Source organism: Thamnophis sirtalis, unplaced genomic scaffold (assembly GCF_051295495.1).
Source record: "Thamnophis sirtalis isolate CommonGarterSnake01/CBP01778 unplaced genomic scaffold, rThaSir2_p1.2 scaffold_5, whole genome shotgun sequence".
Lineage (NCBI taxonomy): Eukaryota > Metazoa > Chordata > Lepidosauria > Squamata > Natricidae > Thamnophis > Thamnophis sirtalis.
The window spans coordinates 67119167-67138509 of NW_028261385.1; the positions used below are offsets into that span (position 1 = coordinate 67119167).

At 37.9% G+C, this 19343-nt stretch overlaps 1 protein-coding gene across 6 annotated transcripts in view; it reads right to left on the bottom strand.

Moving 5' to 3' along the window:
• Positions 1–272: 272 nt before the first annotated feature.
• LOC106537484 (TLE family member 4, transcriptional corepressor) overlaps positions 273–19343 on the bottom strand; it is a 168495-nt gene continuing 149424 nt past the window's right edge. For 5 of the 6 annotated variants that reach the window (XM_014051623.2, XM_014051626.2, XM_014051625.2 and 2 more), the window contains 10 exons: positions 17547–17679; positions 14553–14746; positions 13368–13444; positions 11050–11299; positions 8821–9068; positions 6227–6374; positions 5093–5243; positions 4784–4860; positions 2776–3216; positions 273–1109 (listed from right to left, as the gene is read on the bottom strand). In XM_014051623.2, the coding sequence (XP_013907098.1) occupies positions 3109–3216; positions 4784–4860; positions 5093–5243; positions 6227–6374; positions 8821–9068; positions 11050–11299; positions 13368–13444; positions 14553–14746; positions 17547–17679 (1386 nt within the window). In that variant the 3' untranslated portion in view covers positions 273–1109; positions 2776–3108. The remainder of the gene's footprint in view (positions 1110–2775; positions 3217–4783; positions 4861–5092; positions 5244–6226; positions 6375–8820; positions 9069–11049; positions 11300–13367; positions 13445–14552; positions 14747–17546; positions 17680–19343) is intronic. The other variant, XM_087715955.1, reaches the window with a different exon arrangement.

The following is a 19343-nucleotide window of genomic DNA, read 5'->3' on the forward strand; positions in this document are numbered from 1 at the left end:
CTACAGCTGTAATATAGGAAGAAAGATATATTAATGGAAACCATATGCTGAAACCGTATCTGGCACTAACATCTACAAAGTTGGCAAACAATTCACTTCATATAATCACACAATGTTTTTGTTTAATAAATTCATTCAGGGGAAAAAACTATGGAATGGGAAATACCTTTTAATATGCATCATATGTTCTTAGAGTAAGTTGAAAAAGCAATAACATCTGTTTGCTGGTTTCGTACTGTATCACACAAAAGAAGGAAAAACTAGAAAAAATCTTTTCTTACAAGTTACTTATGTTTAATGCTTAAAAGTTTGAATGCACAAACAATAACCTACCATTATAGAAGTACTTGTGGTCAATACAATGCATTAGAACTATGTACAATGACACAGTTTAGTATCAAAATCTTTCTACACTGTAGAGTATTACGAAACTGTTAATGACATCAAACACTGAGCACTTAACACATTATTATTATTAATATTATTATTTGCTACCACATTTGGAACTTCAATGAACAGTCCATTTTAACTTGCAGCATTAACCCATTTCTAGTATGAAATTAAGTAATTTTCTACTTACACAATAAAGGTTTATCTACACAGTTCTTTTGATTTTGATCCATAGCAGCAAAGGCACTGTACATCAGCAGATCCACAGACTTAAAAGGTTTTTTTTTAAAGCATTCAAAAGGAATATGTCACAGGTCATAGTTTAACAGCAACAACAACAACATAAAAAGATAACACATGGTTTCTGGCACAATGGCTCAGCCTGCGTCCATTTCAGAGACGTTCAACTAAGACTTGGATAGAACTGGCGGTAAATAAAGCAAGTCCTTCTCCGAGTGAAAAATCCATTTTGTTCTGCACTTCAGAATGAGTGCTCTTCTAAATTCTAACTCTGAGGTCCTCACTTTTTTAGTTTGTATTCATGTTGGAATCCATTCCCTTCTCAGTGCCATCTCCAATAAATGTATCAAATCTTTTTTTCTGTTATCTTTAGAACTGCAAAATTGCCCAAAGGCGTGTATCTTTCTTTTCAAAGAAATGTAGCAAAAACATCCAGAAAGAATGAAGATGATCTTTGAGACACGTTATTGTACTTCTCTCTGAAATATACAAAATAAAAGTGATATTAAAAATTCTGACCAATGCACTCTACTTAAATGTCTCAAAGTCTAGCCATTATATACTCTGCAGGGGGTTGACAAAACACTGTCAAATGGCTGCTTAAAATAACTTGTTAAGAGCATAGTTGGTTTTGGCATGTATTTTCGCAATTTCTTGTATTTAATTTTCCCTTAGAAATATGAACTTACTGAATTTGCTCAAAATATGGGGTCCACAAAACATGCATGCTCCCTCATGCAGAGCACATCCTCAAAACAGTATTATTATTTTTAAGCAGGACTTAAGGAAATACTCATTTGAATCAGAAATTGATATTATCTGAACTACCTAAATTATTTGTAAAACATCGTAAGAATATAGTTAGGATACCAAGCCACCAAAGAAAACATGAGTGACTGACAATTCAGGCTAAAATAACAAGAAAGTGGTCTTATTAAATAAAACTTGGAGATGAGTAGAAGTTATAGAACACAGGTGTCAAACTCGCCACGTCATGTCACGTTACCATCATGTGACATTTCGCGACATTTTTCCCATTTGCAGAGCTGGGATGCGCGTGGCCTGCACATGATGCATCCGACCCGTGGGCTGCCAGTTTGACACCTCTGCTATATAGAACATGGTAAAATAGGATTTCACTCCCTTCTAATTTTTGATGGATACATATTTTGCAAGAAAGAGAGAGAATACAATGCAGTATAGATTGAGCAAATTTATAGATTTGTTGTCCATTATTGTTTTCAGACATAAACCTCAATTTCAGTTTGGTAATTGTAATTATGGCAATCTTCCCTGACCTGAGTTTCCTCCAGATGTGTAAATTTTAGCATAAAGCAATGGCTGGGAATTTGGGAAGTTGAAAGCCAACTCAACTGGATAGTGTCCAAGTTGCATAAGACTCTGCTCTGGGAATAAACCTGGCTAAGCCTTGGATTTACAAGCTTCCCCTTTCCTTTTATTCTAGAGCAACTTCAAGGAGATAAAAAAATCATTCTTGATTATTGGCTGTATTGGTTGAGATAGTTGTTAACATCCAAAACAGCTGAATAGCCTGAAGTTGAGGAAAGCTAGCTTAGGAGAAATAAACACAAGACTATCAACTATGATTTGAAGTATGCTTCTTTTAATAAATCCCTCTCAATATGTCTCAGTTTGTCTTAGTAGACTTCACCAGCCATACTTTATTTATAATGAAAATGAATGCTTTTCATTTCATTGCAATGCACTACAGAAAATGCCTGTGGTTTTCGGAAGGTTTATACAAGCAACACTTAATAATAGATTAGTGTTATTTCTAGACAACTCCATAGTCTGGAAGGTGGGCCTATCATTACTGAAATTTCTGTATCCTGTTCAGACATTATGACCATCCGTATCTGAATGGCAAGATAAGTAATGGAGGAAAGATCCTGTTTCTCTAGCATGTTTCATATTTCATATCCCTACAGGCTAATGTGAACTAGGTCATTGCCATTTGTAATACTGTATTCTTTTTAAACTACATGACTCTTGGTTTAAATAATATCTGCATAACTTATGCAGATATACATAATAATAAGCACGCGCACACACACATATTTTCCCTTTGCTTCCCAACAGTCACACACAACCCAACAATGTAAAGTCATCAAGAACGCAACGCACCTTCAAATCCAAGGCAGACGCCGACTACTTTGTTTAGTCAGTTCCTTGTTAGAAAGATTTCTTTAACAAAATAAATACGTTACAGCTATGTTACATAATTAAAAGAGTCAGTTCCCTGTTAAGTATGCTTATTCCATCTTCTTCCAAGTAGATAGCTGAAGATTTGGTTTTATATGTTCTTAATGAGTGCTTGCTATTAAATAGCAAGTCTAGTGGGAAAATTCCACAACCGTGTTGAACATTTTCATCCCTCAGATTGGGAAACAAGAAAAATAAAAGTAATATACAGCAAAGTGCTACTAGAAGGAGTACGGTTTTCATTCAGATTTGTCTCTAATAAATAACTTCATAGACTGTAGCCTTCTTGTCCCCAGAGCCAGTGACAATGTATTTGTCATCCACAGAGATATCACAGCTAAGTACAGAAGATGACTCTTTGGACTAAAACAAGAAGAAGAAAAAAGCATGTGTTAACCATTCTCTGCATAAATCAGATGAAATAGTAAATTAGTTCCTTTTAAGAAATAAAACAGTTACAGGATGGTTCAATTATACATTTCTGCTTCCTGTCTGGTATTATTCTCCAGTCTGTGCATCTTCAAACTTAATTGCAGTTAACTCTCCAGGCTTGAGAGAATAATAAGGTTGTACTTGGCATACATGTACTCTTCTCTAGAGATTAAAATCAACAAAACACACTTGTTACACAGTATTATTTTCCTTCTTGCAGCCTTGAAGAGTTTAAATAAAACAGAAGTGACCTAATGTGTATTCATAACCAATTGGGATAACCAGATGTCTAAAAGCAGCCCACAGAGGAGGCAGTTTGTGATAGAAAATGAATGGTTTGGTTTGCTTAAATACAGTTCAAAGCCTACTTTTAGCTGAAAAATCAGTCAGACGCTCCATGCGGTGGAGGAAAAACTTGGAACCTAGCTTGAATTCAGGCTTCGCAGGGGGAACAATTAGGCCTCAGTGATCCTGTCAGCCAATTGTGGTTTTGCTGCCTGATTGTGGGAAACAGGCCTCAAACCAAATAGAGGCGTGGCATGAGAAAAATGCAAAAGGCAGACCGAGTGGGGTGAAACAAAGGCTCAGGAAAGCCAGACTCCAGAGTAGCAAAATGAGATCCTTGGGATCAAGAAAACAGATCTTTGGGATCAAGAAAACAGTGGGAAACATGCCCACATGTGCTTCCGAGACAAATGATTGAAATCTCCATACTTGGTTTCAGAATTCTACCCAAAGCCACCAAAAGCACCTTTAAATTCTCCCTAGTGAGTCATAGGTCTTGTTTCTCTTTCATTGCTTCTACTGTTTTGTTCAATATTGCACGGATTTCTCATATTGTAGCATTTCTCCATGTCTGGTTATCATACTGTTGTTTTTGTGTGTAGACGTGTTTATAGATACGCATGCCTACCACAAAAATTTCTGATTGCTACAAAGATTCCACTTTGTAATAGGTACAGAATAAAAACCAGCGTTATTACTTCTTTAATAGCAATTTCAGCAATGGGGCTGGAAATGGATTCAGCATAAAATGAAAGGCTTAAAAAAACAGCAAGGCTTTAAAATGTTATATAATGTTCTCAAAGGATGAATACTGCAACACTACTGAGAGCAGATTTGGTCAACGGATGTGCTTTGTAAAATCTACCACTGACTGAGTTTATACAGTACGTGCAATTATTATCTGACATAAGCTAAAATCAAATGAAGCACTTAAAATTCATGATATCAGTCCATCCCTGGGATTTGCCCAGAGAATATTCATATTATGTTCCTCCATTTCTTCTTCCTGAACTGCTCTATGCTGGATCATTAGATCTACATCGGGGGTGTCCAACCCTGACAATTTTATGTCCTCTGGACTTCAACTCCCAGAATTATTCAGCCAAGATGATTGGCTGGGGAATTCTGGGAGTTGAAGTCCATAGTTCTTAAAGTTGACATGGATCTACATGATTTGGGGCTGAAGGGAGAGGGACTGGATAATGATTTTTACCTGAAATATACTGGCTCCATAAGGTGTTCTCCATGCATTCAGAAGATTATCCTTTCCAGTGCTTACAAACCACTTGCCTGAAAACACATTTTATATTATAATTAGAGGAAATTGATTAATTCTACATCAGCAAAGTTCCACTTTTTATCTCTCTGTTTCCATTTGTGTTTTCTTCTGGTCAAAGCAATACATTGCACCAAACATTCAGTCACACATGCAAAATTAAACATTATTTTTCCTTTTCTATATCTTTTAGAAATATGTTTAGCAAATAGATGATAAAACTAGCATTTACTAGCATTTACTTACCACAATGGGCAAATTTAAGGGATAACACACAACTCTCGTGAAGATGAAGCTGATACTTGTCTGGTTTTGTGACATGCAACACTTCAACATTGCTGTTCTCCATTCCTACTGCCAACCATTCTCCAGTAGGGCAATAGCCCAGCGAGAAGATCTGAAATTATAAATGCACACAGATTAATATGACTTACATACCTAGTGACATAATTATTTTTATTTGAAAGATAAAAACCAAAATAAAAGAAAAAATGTCTACAGGTTTCTTTCAAAAGATATATTGATCTATTGCAGTAGCTCATTATAATAAGTTCCTAAAACTAAAACACAATTAATGCTGGGTAATATTAAATGCTACTGCTCAGATAGACTAGAGTAATATTCTCAAAGAAATTATTTTGATGTACATTCTGCAGAAAGGATAATGATTATCTAGAGCATTGGTGTCCAACCTTGGCCTAGCTTAACAATGGAATTCGGGTCCCAAATAAGTAAAGGACTATCTGTATAGATTAAGACTACAAACAAAAGGATATTTTCAAAAGCATTAATGCAATGGGGTTTGATATTTTTAAAGGGCCTTAGCAAGGATATGTGTTTTATTACATTATAAGGTTAACCTGCTAAATTAACACATTTTCTAAAGTCTGGCATAGAGCAGCATAGAAATATAAGCAATAAACAAATTAATAAATAAAAGGTTATGTTTGGAGAAGTGTTCTGTATCATAAAAGCCCTCACTTCCAGTTTTTAAAATGCTAATTGTTTCAATAAATAATGCCTCTTATTGCATTTTTTTTTGAAGAGATCTATGTACCGTATTTTTGGATGTATAAAACGTACTCCCCTCCCCCCCAGAATTCCCCGGTTACCATGACTGGCTTGATTCTGGGAGTGGAAATCCATAATTCTTAATGTTGCTAAGATTGGACATCTCTAATCTAGAGGACTCATTCAGTCTGACAGATTGTGAATAAGACTCAATAACCTCTTGGGGATCAAGAAAGAACTGTTATCTCCCTATATCTACAATGTTAAAAATACTTCCTTTCATGGCCTAATCTAGTAAAAAAAATGCAGAAAGCAAAACTGAAGAGAGCAATGACTTCCATATGTGTCATGGGTTCTGTAGAAGAATACCTGGGATGTGAAGTCGTGCTGCTGCAGTTGCCTCCCTTCCCTCAGGTCCCAGGATCTCACAGTATTGTCCAAGCCTCCCGTCCAGAGCTTAGTGCCATCATTAGAAATGTCAATGCAGCTGGCTCCATCTGTGTGGCCCTGGAATTGCCTAAAGATGTAAAGTTGGGAGACAATCACTTTCTTCTGCTAAAACATACCAAAAGCTCCCATGCCGATTTTAAAGAGCTCCCTCAAATAACAGAGAAAGCAAATCAATGATTTCTTAAAGGGGAGAAGGACATCCACTGAATTTTAAAATGCTGGAAGCACTTCTGAATTCTTGCAACTATTTGAAGTTACAAAGGCACTGAAAAGAGTGACTTACAACCAATCCTTGCCCTTACGATTGTCCCCATGGTCACATGATCAAATGTCAGGCACTTGGCAACTAGCATGTATTTACAAAGGTTGCAGCATCCCTGGGACATGTGATTCCCTATTTGTAACCTTTCCATCTGACTTCCGATAAACAAAGTCATGGGGGAAGTCAGATTTGCATCTAGAGTATACGATTTACTTAAAAACTGCAGTGATTCATTTAACAGCCATGGCAAAAATTGTAAAATTAGGCGTGCTTCAATAAATGGAATTCTGGTCCCAAATAAGTAAAGGACTATCTGTATAGATTAAGACTACAAATGAAAGGATATTTTCAAAAGCATTAATGCAATGGGGTTTGATATTTTTAAAGGGCCTTAGCAAGGATACGTGTTTTATTACATTATAAGGTTAATTAAACTAATGTGCTAAATTAACACATTTTTTAAAGTCTGGCATAGAGCCGCATAGAAATATAAGCAATAAACAAATTAATAAATAAAAGGTTATGTTTGGAGAAGGGTTCTGTATCATAAAAGTCCTTACTTCCAGTTTTTAAAATGCTAATTGTTTCAATAAATGCCTCTTATTGCAATGATTTTTCTGAAGAGATCTATGTACCGCATTTTTGGATGTATAAAATGCTCCCCCCCCAAAAAAAAAGTGGGTGGAAATGTCTGTGCATCTTATAGAGAGAATGTTGCTGAAACCCACTGCCCCCCACCCTTTGGCCTCCACACATCCCATTTTCGGCTTCTGTGTGCCCCATTTTCAGCCCGTTCCAAGCAGCAGGCAATGGCAGCAATATCCACCAACTAGGTAGGTGTGTCTTATAGTCCGGAGCATCTTATAGTCCAAAAAATACGGTAATTCAAAGAATGTTCCAGTTACAATTTTTGAGGAATATAATCAAATAAAGATATTTAACAGCTCAATATATATCCAAGACCATGTCTTCTACCACTGTAAGATCTTTTTTAAAAAGATATTTTAAACAATTCTTCATTAAAAAAACAAACAAACCAAGATTCTTAAGCACCTTCAATCATTGATAAGACAAGAACATCCTGCATGTAACCAATAGTTAACTCGAACATTTGTTGCCATCCATGCCACTCGTCATGCCTAGGGCACAACTAGTTTTACAGAGCATCCATGGAGGCTACTTAATATTGCCTGGTACCCAGGATCCTAAAACAGAATGGGCATCTTGCTACTCAAAGACATCTACACAGAAAGCTTGAAAAGAAGAGGGAGATGGATGGAGTAAGTGTTTTTCTCTCTGCTTTCCTTCCACACAGTTGATTCGATAGGCTTTGTGAACGTCTGAGCAGGACTTCAAAGTGGGTTTAATACAGAATATCCTCCATTTGGTTATGAGCTGATGACATCTCATGTTTTCACGGAGAATTATTCTTTAGATTCTGCACAGGCTATTCGTTTTCATTTAGTTTTCCTTTCCACTAGAGATAACTGCAAACCAATATATCTCTGTGAATTCCCAGCCTGGGGCTACTCATACTCTTATCTCTATTTAATTAGGTTTACTACCTGCCCTGCCCTCAGATCTCAGGAGCAAATTAAATTCAGACATAACATTTCTTTTCTCCCCCCTCTGCCCCCAGGACTCATAATGAGACAAAGAAGAAACAACAAAGGCAAAGATGGATTTTTTTTAAAAAAAGAATAAAAACACAAATGACTGGTATACTAGTGACAATCTTTGGCAGGATCCCAAAATCATATCTACATGGTTATTACCATCTGCAAGCATATATTTTCTATTGCCATCTAGTTCTTCTTTATCCAGTTACAGAGACACCGTTTTATTTTAATCTCCCTACCGCATCTACACATAATTGACATTCTAGTGGATGCCCTGAGGCATCCTATGAATTTGGAAAATCAATAAAGTCCTGCACGAATCAGAAATCTAGCTCTTCACTGCCAGCTGACAGGCAGGCAGGCAGGCAGAAAGACAGACACACTCACTCAAGCTCAGCTTAAGGTTGAAAGAGCTGCTAATGGTTCCTGTTGGGAAAACAGCACTTTGCTGATGAATTTCTTCCGTGATGGAACCAAAAGGCACACAACAGGCCCTGTCACTCTTCCCTGTCTAAAAGACGGAGCATCAAAGGTGGGAGAAAGATTCTGAAAGGTAAGGCACATTAAGCAACTTCATAACATGGCAACAGCTGCTTTTACCAATGCTTTTTAATCTGGTTTGATTGACCTACCTGACCAGGGTCTGATTGTGTAGGTCCCATACTGCAATGTTCCCATCGCTACAGCAGGAGAAGCACACCTTGGAATCGGGGCTGATTGCTAGAGCATAGCAGGCAGGAGCTGAGGATGTCAACTCTGCTTTGATACGTGGGGTTGGCGCTGCCAGATCCCAAATGGATAACGTGCTGGCTTCCCCACCAACGATCAGGGTGCGGCCATCGGGGAGTAATCTGCAGGAGCGGATGTAGTTATCTCTGTTCTGTAGACACACAAAGCACCACCAAGAGATTACTCGGAAGAAGAAAAAAAGCATAATAAAATGAAACAGAAATCTATAAAATTACTGTATTCCCTCTTGGTTTTAATGAGCTCGTGAACTATTTGAATGCAGGGCTAAAAAATAATAATGAAACAATGCTTTATTTTTCTTTAAGCTACAGCCACATTCTCAGCAAAAAGTTCTCTTTGTAAAATATGTCCCCACGACTGATTAGTTGCAAAAATCTGAATGCTCCAGCAAGGGTGATCTGATAAAATACTGAGGGATCTCTTTCACAGAGTTTTCATTCAACATACATCTACAGATCATGAAACCTCAAAAACAAAACACCACACCTATGGGGAGGAGAAACATTTGGTCCTAGAGCCCTGAGAAATAGCTTTCTTCTTCCTTCCTTCCTTCCTTCCTTCCTTCCTTCCTTCCTTCCTTCCTTCCTTCCTTCCTTCCTTTCTCTTTCTCACTCTCTGGCTTTTGAACTTAATGCTAAGATCCATCAGGAGTTGAGAAAGTTTCCTTTGCTCTCCCAAAATGTTGAGCTAAATCTTCCCCTAACTTCATCGCAATTCTCTGCTGTGCATTTGTTCATTTTCACTGTGGAGGAAATAACATGCAGGAAGGTGAAGATAACACAAGAATGCTGCAGATCACTGGGGAATTGTGGGGGTGGAGGACGGGTGCAGATTTCTGCACATATGCAAAATGAGAAACAGATAAGAACAGCAGGTCAAAAACCAAAGATAAATTAAACTGTTTAGTGTGAATAATGGGTCCTAGTCTATAATTAGCAGCTACATGAAACCATGGATGAGACTGCTAATAACAAGGTCCACCTGTACCAGCGGTGTAATCCTATGAAGTTTTCTACCAGTTTGGTGAGTCTGCTACCAAGCGCACACCTTGCACACATGCACGCCTGAGGCACGCCCACACAGCACTAAAAAGGAACATTTTGAAGCCTTCCAAGTCTGCAAAGGTAAGTAGAACAGTGGGGGGAGGATCCGCTGTGCCATGTGATTTAGATTAGCTATAATTAGCAGAAAATCCAACGTTTCTAGCTAATATAAATCGTGCATCACAGCTGATCATCGCCCAGCTGATCGTCGGAAATACTGGTTCACCTGAACCGGTAGCATTTTTTACTAGCGGTTCGGGTGAACCAGTCCAAACTGGTAGCATTTCACATCTGACCTGTATCTTTCATAATCTACTCATAGAGTTCAGCATACTTTCATCTGGTACTGTTTTCAGTAAAAACAACAATATTAAATAGGGGAATAAGGAAATCTATTGTGGGAGTTTTACTTTGCCTCAGTGTACTAACAGAATTCTGCCATTTGGATTTGAATGCTTCTTATTTGAAGATGAGAAAATAACAGGGGCAATTGTTTCTTTGTGTTCTAAAAAGTACCAACCTATTGAAATGCAGTGAATCAAGCTTTAAAGTGAAGAATATGGAATTAAAATCTTACTTTAGCTGGTTATGCTTAATGGTGTTTCTATTAAACTCTCCTACTGTCACACTGGTTTCAGCCAATGGCAAACCTGATGAACTTTTAAAAAATATGTCCCAAAGGACGAATTTGGACTGGCAAGAAAGACTTTTAGGAGACAGGCACATGGCATGAGGAATATGGTTGCATTTATAAAAAAGGATCCTTCTACTCTTCAATTTAATTACATTATGTACCTTTAGCCATATAACCTAATTCTTAAGCATGATGTTTCTATTAAAAAGTGGAGTGGTCCTTTTAGCTTTCATTAAATTCCATAGTTGGTACGAAATGGTTAAAGAATTAAGGAACTAGTAAAGCTTAATAATTCTTGGCCACTTATATCCAATCCCTACAATATCACAGCCATTGAATTATGTACACATGTGCCACGTATCCTTCCAAGGCTATTATTCTCATGGGAAACCCCCCCCCCCCACAATTGAAGATTTCTTGCTATTTTTACTCACCAAACAATCCAGCTGAGAGACAGGACTTTTGTTTCCTGGATGACTGATATCCCAGACCTTGACACATCCTTTTCCACCGGTATACACGTGCCTTGTTGGGTTGCTGATAGTAACTGCACATACCACTTCCCCATGGTTTAGGGTGTTAATCTGCCGAGCATGACGTGGAATTCCTGGCCCAATGAGGGCATCAGGAGGGAAAGGTACAGGTTGCATCTGACCATCAGCACTTACATGAAATGAATATGCTCTAGGTTAAGCAGAGAGAAATCCTGTTTTAATAACTCATCTACTGACCACTGAAAACTTAATAAACATGGTTAACGCTAATGTACAGTTTGTAAAATACATAATGTTATACTGTTATATTTTAGGTTGTTGGGGAGTGGAAAATATATTTTTATTCTGAACGGAACACAAGGCAGGTTGGGGCATTCTATACAGTTCAGGAAATAGTATTTTTTTACATCAGAAGTAGGACACTGTATGACTGGCAGTTATGTCACCAGCAAATAATTTATCAACAAGTTCCTGCAAATGTTCTTCCAAGGAGAGCCAAGGTGGCGCAGTGGTTAAATGCAGCACTGCAGGCTACTGCTAAATCAGCAGGTCAGCGGTTCAAATCTCACCGGCTCAGGGTTGACTCAGCCTTCCATCCTTCCGAGGTGGGTAAAATGAGGACCCAGATTGTTGGGGGCAATATGCTGACTCTCTGTAAACCGCTTAGAGAGGCCTGAAAGGCCTATGAAGCGGTATATAAGTCTACTGCTATATTGCTATTGCTATTTCAGTGCTTAAAATTGCTATGCTTAAAGTATCATGTGTTGAAGTCCTTAGATAAAGTTTATTAAAGTTGATCTAGAGCAGTGGTTCTCAAACTTCCCAATGCCACGACTCTTTAATACAGTTCCTCATGTTGTGGTGACCCCCAACCATAACATTATTTTCGTTGCTACTTCATAACTATAATTTTGCAATTTTCCAATGGTCTTAGGTGACCCCTGTGAAAGGGTCGTTTGACCCCCAAAGGGATCGTGACCCACAGATTGAGAACCGCTGATCTAGAGCATACTACAAGGAAATGTATAGTTAATAGATACAATGTCCACATGGAAATCTAATTTAGGATAGCGAAGATAATTCACAAATTTCTTCCTTGAAACAAAAAACTGTCTTCTTTTTTTGCAGTAAAAGAAAGTAATCTTAATTAAAATGTCAAAGAAATGGTACTTAGTGCTATATAGAAGTTATGGATGAAAACATTGATCAGTTTCATCCATTGCTCATACTGGCTGGAGATAATATCAATTGCCGTCCAAAACAGCTGGAAGGTTTTACATTGCCTGTTCTTTATTTTCAGATAAATAAATACTATCATATAGTCTACTTAGTGATTGAAAATGTAATCACATTATAGAAAAATATCTGAAAGGACTTAAGCTACAAAGGCAAAAATTTGAGGAGATTAAACCATTCACCCATGGCTGCCAAACTTCTGCTTATAAAGGATCTAAGTGCTAAGTTACCAACTGAACATGGTAATTCTAATAGTTCATGAATGGTATCATTCAGGATAGGTCAACTAAATATATTAACTATATGTAGATCTTTTCTATATGCAATCACCCCACACGCATTATATAACTGGGCAAGTCATTCTCCTTAATCTCCTAAATTGCTGCTTGCCTTCACAGGAAGAGCTCAAACAATTATACTGGATTTGTTGTGTACTTTTCTCTTGCTGAGAAGTAAAGTAGGCGAAAACTCTACACCTTATTTCTAGAATTGTTTCTCTTAATAGCCAAGCTAGTTACAGTAGGTCAGCAGCTTTTTTAGTCAATTTCCTCAAAGATCCATTTGTGCTCTATGATATCATAATTCTTTTTCGGTACTTTCAATCAAACAGAACACACCAGTGTTCTTTTGTGCAACGTTGTTGTTTATGGAATCCTGAAAGTCTGCATTTCATCGTAGGGCTTCTTTTGTGCACAAAGGAATTATTTTTAAAACAGAGGGGCAGAACACTAAAGACATGCACTCCACAGAGCCTTTTGTAATGTGTCTTTCTGTGCCAAGCAGAGTTACCTTAGTCCAGCATGCCTCATTGCAGAAACATAACCCCTTCCCTATGCCCTTCTTTTATCCACGGCATCTGATACCCTTGGCATATAGTCTCCTACAGGAAAAACTGCCAAATAGGCTTTTAAGATTAAAAGGAGGATTAACCACCCTCTGCCACACATGGAATTCAGTATCGAGAGGAAGCAAAGGGAACAAAAGCTTAATAATATGATTGAGTTAGTGTGTTTAACACTCACGGTTTTCCTCCTGGGATGCCTGTCAGATTCGGAGGAATGCCTGGGACTCGCATATGATGATGTGGATCAAAACCAACCTGGAGTTTTCCCACAAACAGAACAAAGAAAGTTTTAAGCATTAATGGGAAATGCTGGAATGCTGCTTTTTCAGTCTTACATCAAACGTTACTATGGAGAGCCTTCTACAAAGATTAAAAACTATATTGGACTGTGCCAAGGTCCACAATTCAACATCCTGTTTCTAAAACTAGCCACTCATTTGCTTCAAAGAGACTTTCCACCTCATCAAATAATATTCAGAGACACGGTGCCTCTGAAGATAGTGGCAAGGAAATCCTTTAAAGGATCAATTGTCAGGAAAATGGTAAACAGAAGTAGAAAGCGGCCATGGAGAGATTAACTGAAATTCAAATTTCTATCCGTTCGATAGATGTCTGGGAAAATAAAAAATGGAACAGCATTTATCTGATGCCTGGAAAACCTGATGCACCAGGTGAGCCCCTATGGGAAGTGTCACAAGTGGGAGGAAGGTCCTGTGTCACCAGTCAGCTGAGGAGGTTACAAATGGGGATCTCATGACTCTGGGACATTGCAACCCTTGTAAAGGCGTACCAATTGCCAAGCACACAAATTTTGATCACATCACCATGGAGATGTTGCAATGGTCATAGGTGCGAGGTCCCATCATATTGTGACTATTTTCAGTGCTGTTGTAACTTTGAACAGTTGCTAAATGAATGGTTGTAAATTGAGAACTACCTCTATTCAAAACTTTCATAATCTGGACAAGGAATGCAATGTTCAACTTTCCCGCCACCCCCATCCTGCTTAATCAGTCCCTAGATAAGCGCAAAATTTGACAAGTGGTAACTCATGAAATCACAATGTATTGCCGGTAGAGAAATAGACAAATACTTCTGAATTGCAGTCATTGAAATTAAGTCAATATAATGTCCAGAGTCCTCCACTGGTATAGATTATCTCTAACACAAAAAAATACTATCAGCCACCATTATCTTAAATAATGCCAAGTAGGTCCCATTTCCCAAGGAACAGTTCAGTTTTCCCACAGCAAATGATTAACAGTGAGGTCTGATTCATACCTTATAAGCAACCATCTTATTCAAAACAAGATCCTCCCAGCATAATCACCTTTTACTATTGTACAATATGCAAGAAACGTACCACTGGGGATCTTCCATAGGCGGCTGCAGCAGCAGCAGCTGCGGCTGCTGCACTCATCTGAGGAGAGATGTTATGCAAACCCGCATATGCGGCCCCAGGACTGGTCAGTTCACCATTCATTCCAGCATGAGGTACTATTCCAAATGGGGCAGGATAAGGGCACGGGACTGCCATGGGTGTTCTTAATCCCGAAGCTACAAAAGTTAAGAAATGGGAGAAAAGGAAAGGCTATTTACAAATCATATCGTAAGAAAATTGACAGTTAGAACAATTAATCAGTGGAACAGCTTGCCTCCAGAAGTTGTGAATGCCCCAACAGTGGAAGTCTTTAAGAAGATGCTGGATAGCCATTTGTCTGAAATTGTATGGGGTTTCCTGCCTAGGCAGGGAGTTGGACTAGAAGACCTCCAAGGTCCCTTCCAACTCTGCTATTGTATTGTATTGTATAAAATGCTGGACTGAGAAAAAGGAAATTCAGATGGGTAAGAAAAGAAAAAAAACCTGAACATTACAAGGATTCTGTACTGGATTATCTCAGTTTTTAGAGAGCTAAAATAGAGTGTCATAATTCCTTTGCAGAGGGACGCGGTGGCTCAGTGGCTAAGACGCTGAACTTGTCAATCAGAAAGGTCGGCAGTTTGCTGGTTTGAATCCCTAGCACCGTATAATGGAGTGAGCTCCCGTTACTTGTCCCAGCGTCTACCAACCTAGCAATTCGAAAGCATGTAAAAATGCAAGTAGAAAAATAGGGACCACCTTTGGTGGGAAGCTAACAGCGTTCCGTGTCCCTTCAGCATTTAGTCATGCCAGCCATGTGACCATGGAGACTTTTTCGGACAGTACTTAGGAACAACTAGTACATATGTACGAGGGGAACTTTTACCTTTAATTCTTTTGCAAATTTACTCAAAGAGATTCCTCCTAAGTTATGCATGATTGAAGAGGTCCCAAATAAAATTGAAGGAATTGGACCTAGGATTATGGAACTGAAAGAAGCTATTTAAGTTCAGTGGAGGAATTCAAATGAAGAAATCCCTGCCTGGGGGCTACTATTTAGTCTTTACACATGCAGAAGAAGGAAGTTCACCTCCCTAGTCAACTGTTTCCCCTATTGAATTACTTTTTCTGTTAAAAAGTATTACCTTACATTCGACTGATATATGTCTTCTTGTAACCAAAAAATATAATTTCATCATCAATTAGACCTGGTGCTATTTAATGTAATATTCTTTTAGGAATGAAAAGAATGACAACATATTCCTGCTTTGTTTTTTAAAAACAGAAGATACTCATTTGCTCCCTTTCTTATTACTCTATTTTTCGGAGTATTAGACACACTTTTCCCCCTTAAGAGAGGGTGAAAAATTGAATGCGTCTAATACACCAAATGTAGTCCCGCCCACTCGCCGGCCCCCACCCTTCAGTCTCTACGCATCACATTTTAGAGCTGTTCCAGGCTGCAGGGATCGTCACAGATCCCCCTCGCTGTGCCTTGCCTTTTTGGCTTCTGCACCTCGCATTCCGAACGCTTCATTTCAAAGCCATTCAAGGCTGCGGGGATTACCAGAGCACATCACTGCTGATCACCACCTCAGCGCATCTCATTTTTGGCCTCCGGATGCCCCATTTTTGGCCTATGTACGTCACGTTTTTGGGTGGCGATTGGCGACAATGTCTTTCGGCAATCCCTGCAGCCTTGAACAGGTCTGAAACAGAGCATTCAAAGGCAAAGAGGCCAAAAATGCAGCCCAGCACTGCTGTTGCCTTGTCGGACCGGTTCTGAAAATGTGCTTTTTATACTCAGGAGCATCTTATACTCTGAAAAATATGGTAAGAGATTTCATTTCCAGGCTTTTGATCCTTTTTGTTACTCTTCTTTAAACTTTGTTTGAACCTTTTTTTAAGCTGAGGTGTCCCAAATCCCTATCATCCTTTGGCCACTGCTGGGTGGGATACATTTTCTTGGTTTTTCATTATCTGTTAGTATTTTAACATTGAGTAGTTGGTACACTGAATCTTTTCTTTTTCTTTTTAAAATAAATTGACTCCCCTCTTTTTTAAACATTTCTTTTGTAGTTTTCAACAAAAAAACACTAATCTTAACATACATTCTCAGTAGTCCTTCTGACACCTTTGTGCTGTTGAGTACCTGGTATTTTCTTGGGGTATAGATTGTTTTGTTTTATTTTCAGATAGCACACCCTAAAATAATGCAGCTAGACTGATTCCTATTGTTTCCCTTGAATTTTTTATTTAAACATATAGATCCTTTTTAAGGACTTTCACCCATCCTATTAGCTTTCTTCCCTGAAATCATGCATATTGCTAACAGTATTGGAGTTAAAAATGCCATATTCATAAACAAAAGAAATGTTGACTCAAAGGTGCTCCCCCTCCCAAAATGAAACTGAACTGTTTTTTATTTGAGGAAGAAGAAGATGTTTTGCTTCTTATCCAAGAAGCTTCATCAGTTGTGTGAGAAGCAAAATATTTTCTTCTTCCTCAAATAAAAAACAGTGCAGTTGCCTTTTGAAGAAAAAAAATATCCACAGACAATTCCTATGCTGAGTGCAAATAGCAAATTGTTTTTTACACTGAGTTATTCAGACACAATCTTTCTCCTATGATGTGGAGTAGAAAGACTAATCCTGTTTTTGAACAATTTTGTAAGAAATATCCCTGTCTAGGTGTATTTCACTCTTCTCCAATCCGATTCCCTCCATATGTTTTGCATTACAGATCATATAATCTCCAATCATAATGGTAATTAGCCAGGCTGATTACAGATTACAGAAGTTGTAGATCAGCCCATTTGGACAATGTCAGACCAGAAAAACTAGATGAGACTTGCCCAAGATGAGGTAGCAAATCTAAGGAAGACATAAGATCTGACCCTAGGTCTACATTCAATACTCTACAACTATGTGCGTGCAACAAGCAGCATATACTTGACAGACAAATCTATCCTTTCCCTCTCCAATTACATTTACTAACCTAATGGATCAACTCCTGGTGGCTTTCCAGGAACAGGCCTTAATCCAGGTGTAGAATTGCTTCCGGGTGTTGGAGCATCCGTACGTGGAGTTGGGGTATTTGATTTAGACACAGGGGTGGTGGATTTCTCATTCTGACAGGGAGAGAAGCAGATTTTATGCAAAAAAATCACAGTGAATAAAACTTGCATGAGTTGATTTTATTGAGATCTAAATTGGTGTACTTTTAGTAGGCATTAAAACAAGGAACATATGTATGATGTAGCACTTCTTTGGCCATTGTAATGAATATAAAACCACTGCATTATTTGAACCAAAGAGTTTTGATATTTCGTACATTTCCTTGCCACTCGCCATCCAGAACATGCCAAGTTGAATGATTGCCTAAAGAACAGAATAAAGAACAGAACTAACGAATAACATTTCATTTAAAGAATAGAACAGAATGAACAATATTTCATTTAACAAGATGCAGGATATTATATTATCCAATAGCAGTCCAACCTGCAGTTCTTTGTGCTAACAATAGAGTTCAAGCAAATTGCACGATAGAAGCTGAGACAGTATTGAGAAATAGCAGGGGTTGTTTGAATCTAAATCTGCAAAATATTAATGGCACATTATGCATATGAGAATTCAGCCTTCTTTACTGTTAGCATGTAATATGAAACTAATAATATTCAGACATCAGATTTTTCTAAATACTCAGAATGTGAAAAATTCCCTTTACCTATTTTATAAACTAGAACATGGTATTATAACCATACAACATAACCAAACAAGCAATACCTTTAAAACTCCTGTATTAGATTACTTCAGTTCTTTAGATTGTTGTAATTCCTTTGCATATTTGCTTCGCAGATTATGCATATTTACCTAGAGCCTATCTAAAACTGAATAAAATGAGACATAGAATCACAGAATTGGAAGACGCCTTTTAAGCTCCATGTAGCAGTTAAATTAAGGCATCGCTGCTGGATGGATATCCAACCTCTGCTTGAAATTGTGCAGCAGGAAGACGTTTAACAATATTCCTAATTATACACTATGTTTATAGTCAGCTCTTTTTATTAGAGTTGATTTTTTTCTTTACATTAAATAAGAATCCATCTTTGTATTTTCGAATTTGTAAGAAAAAATAGTCTAATCTTAGAAAAAGTTAAGGATTTTAGTGATTGGCCTAAGTCTATCCTATTAATTTCCTGAAATTGCAACTGTGTTGCTTATCTCCTGATTGAGACCCTCAGCTCTTTACTCCTTTTTAGGGGGTGGCAGGGGCAACTACCTGGACAAGTCCTTGCCATTTTCTTGGCAAGGTTTTTGGAAGTAGTTTACTATTGTCTCCTTCCTAGGTCTGAGAAAGAGTGGCTGGCCCACAGTCACTCAAACTGGCTTCACGCCTAGTGCAGAATTAGATCTTACATTCTTTTAATTTCTAACTTGGTATCTTAACCTCTACACCAAACCAGCTTTCTTCTATTATTAACTCATTATTCAAGAAAAATATTATTGGGTAAAGTTTGAAAATGCTGGATTACCAAAATTCATGCAACAAGCATTATTTGAAGTATATGCCAGAAGATGACAACAGCAAGACATTTCTGCATAATTACAGAAAAACAGGGAGGTATCCGTGTTATTTAGAGTTAAATATGACTTGGAGATGTTCCTTTAATAATTAAGTGTTACAACTTCAAAAAAAAGTTGAATGCTACCTGAAATTTGTGTTGGTGTGTGTGACAATTTTATAACATCAAAATTACATGTGGCCCTCCAAAGACCTTTAAAAAGTGCCACT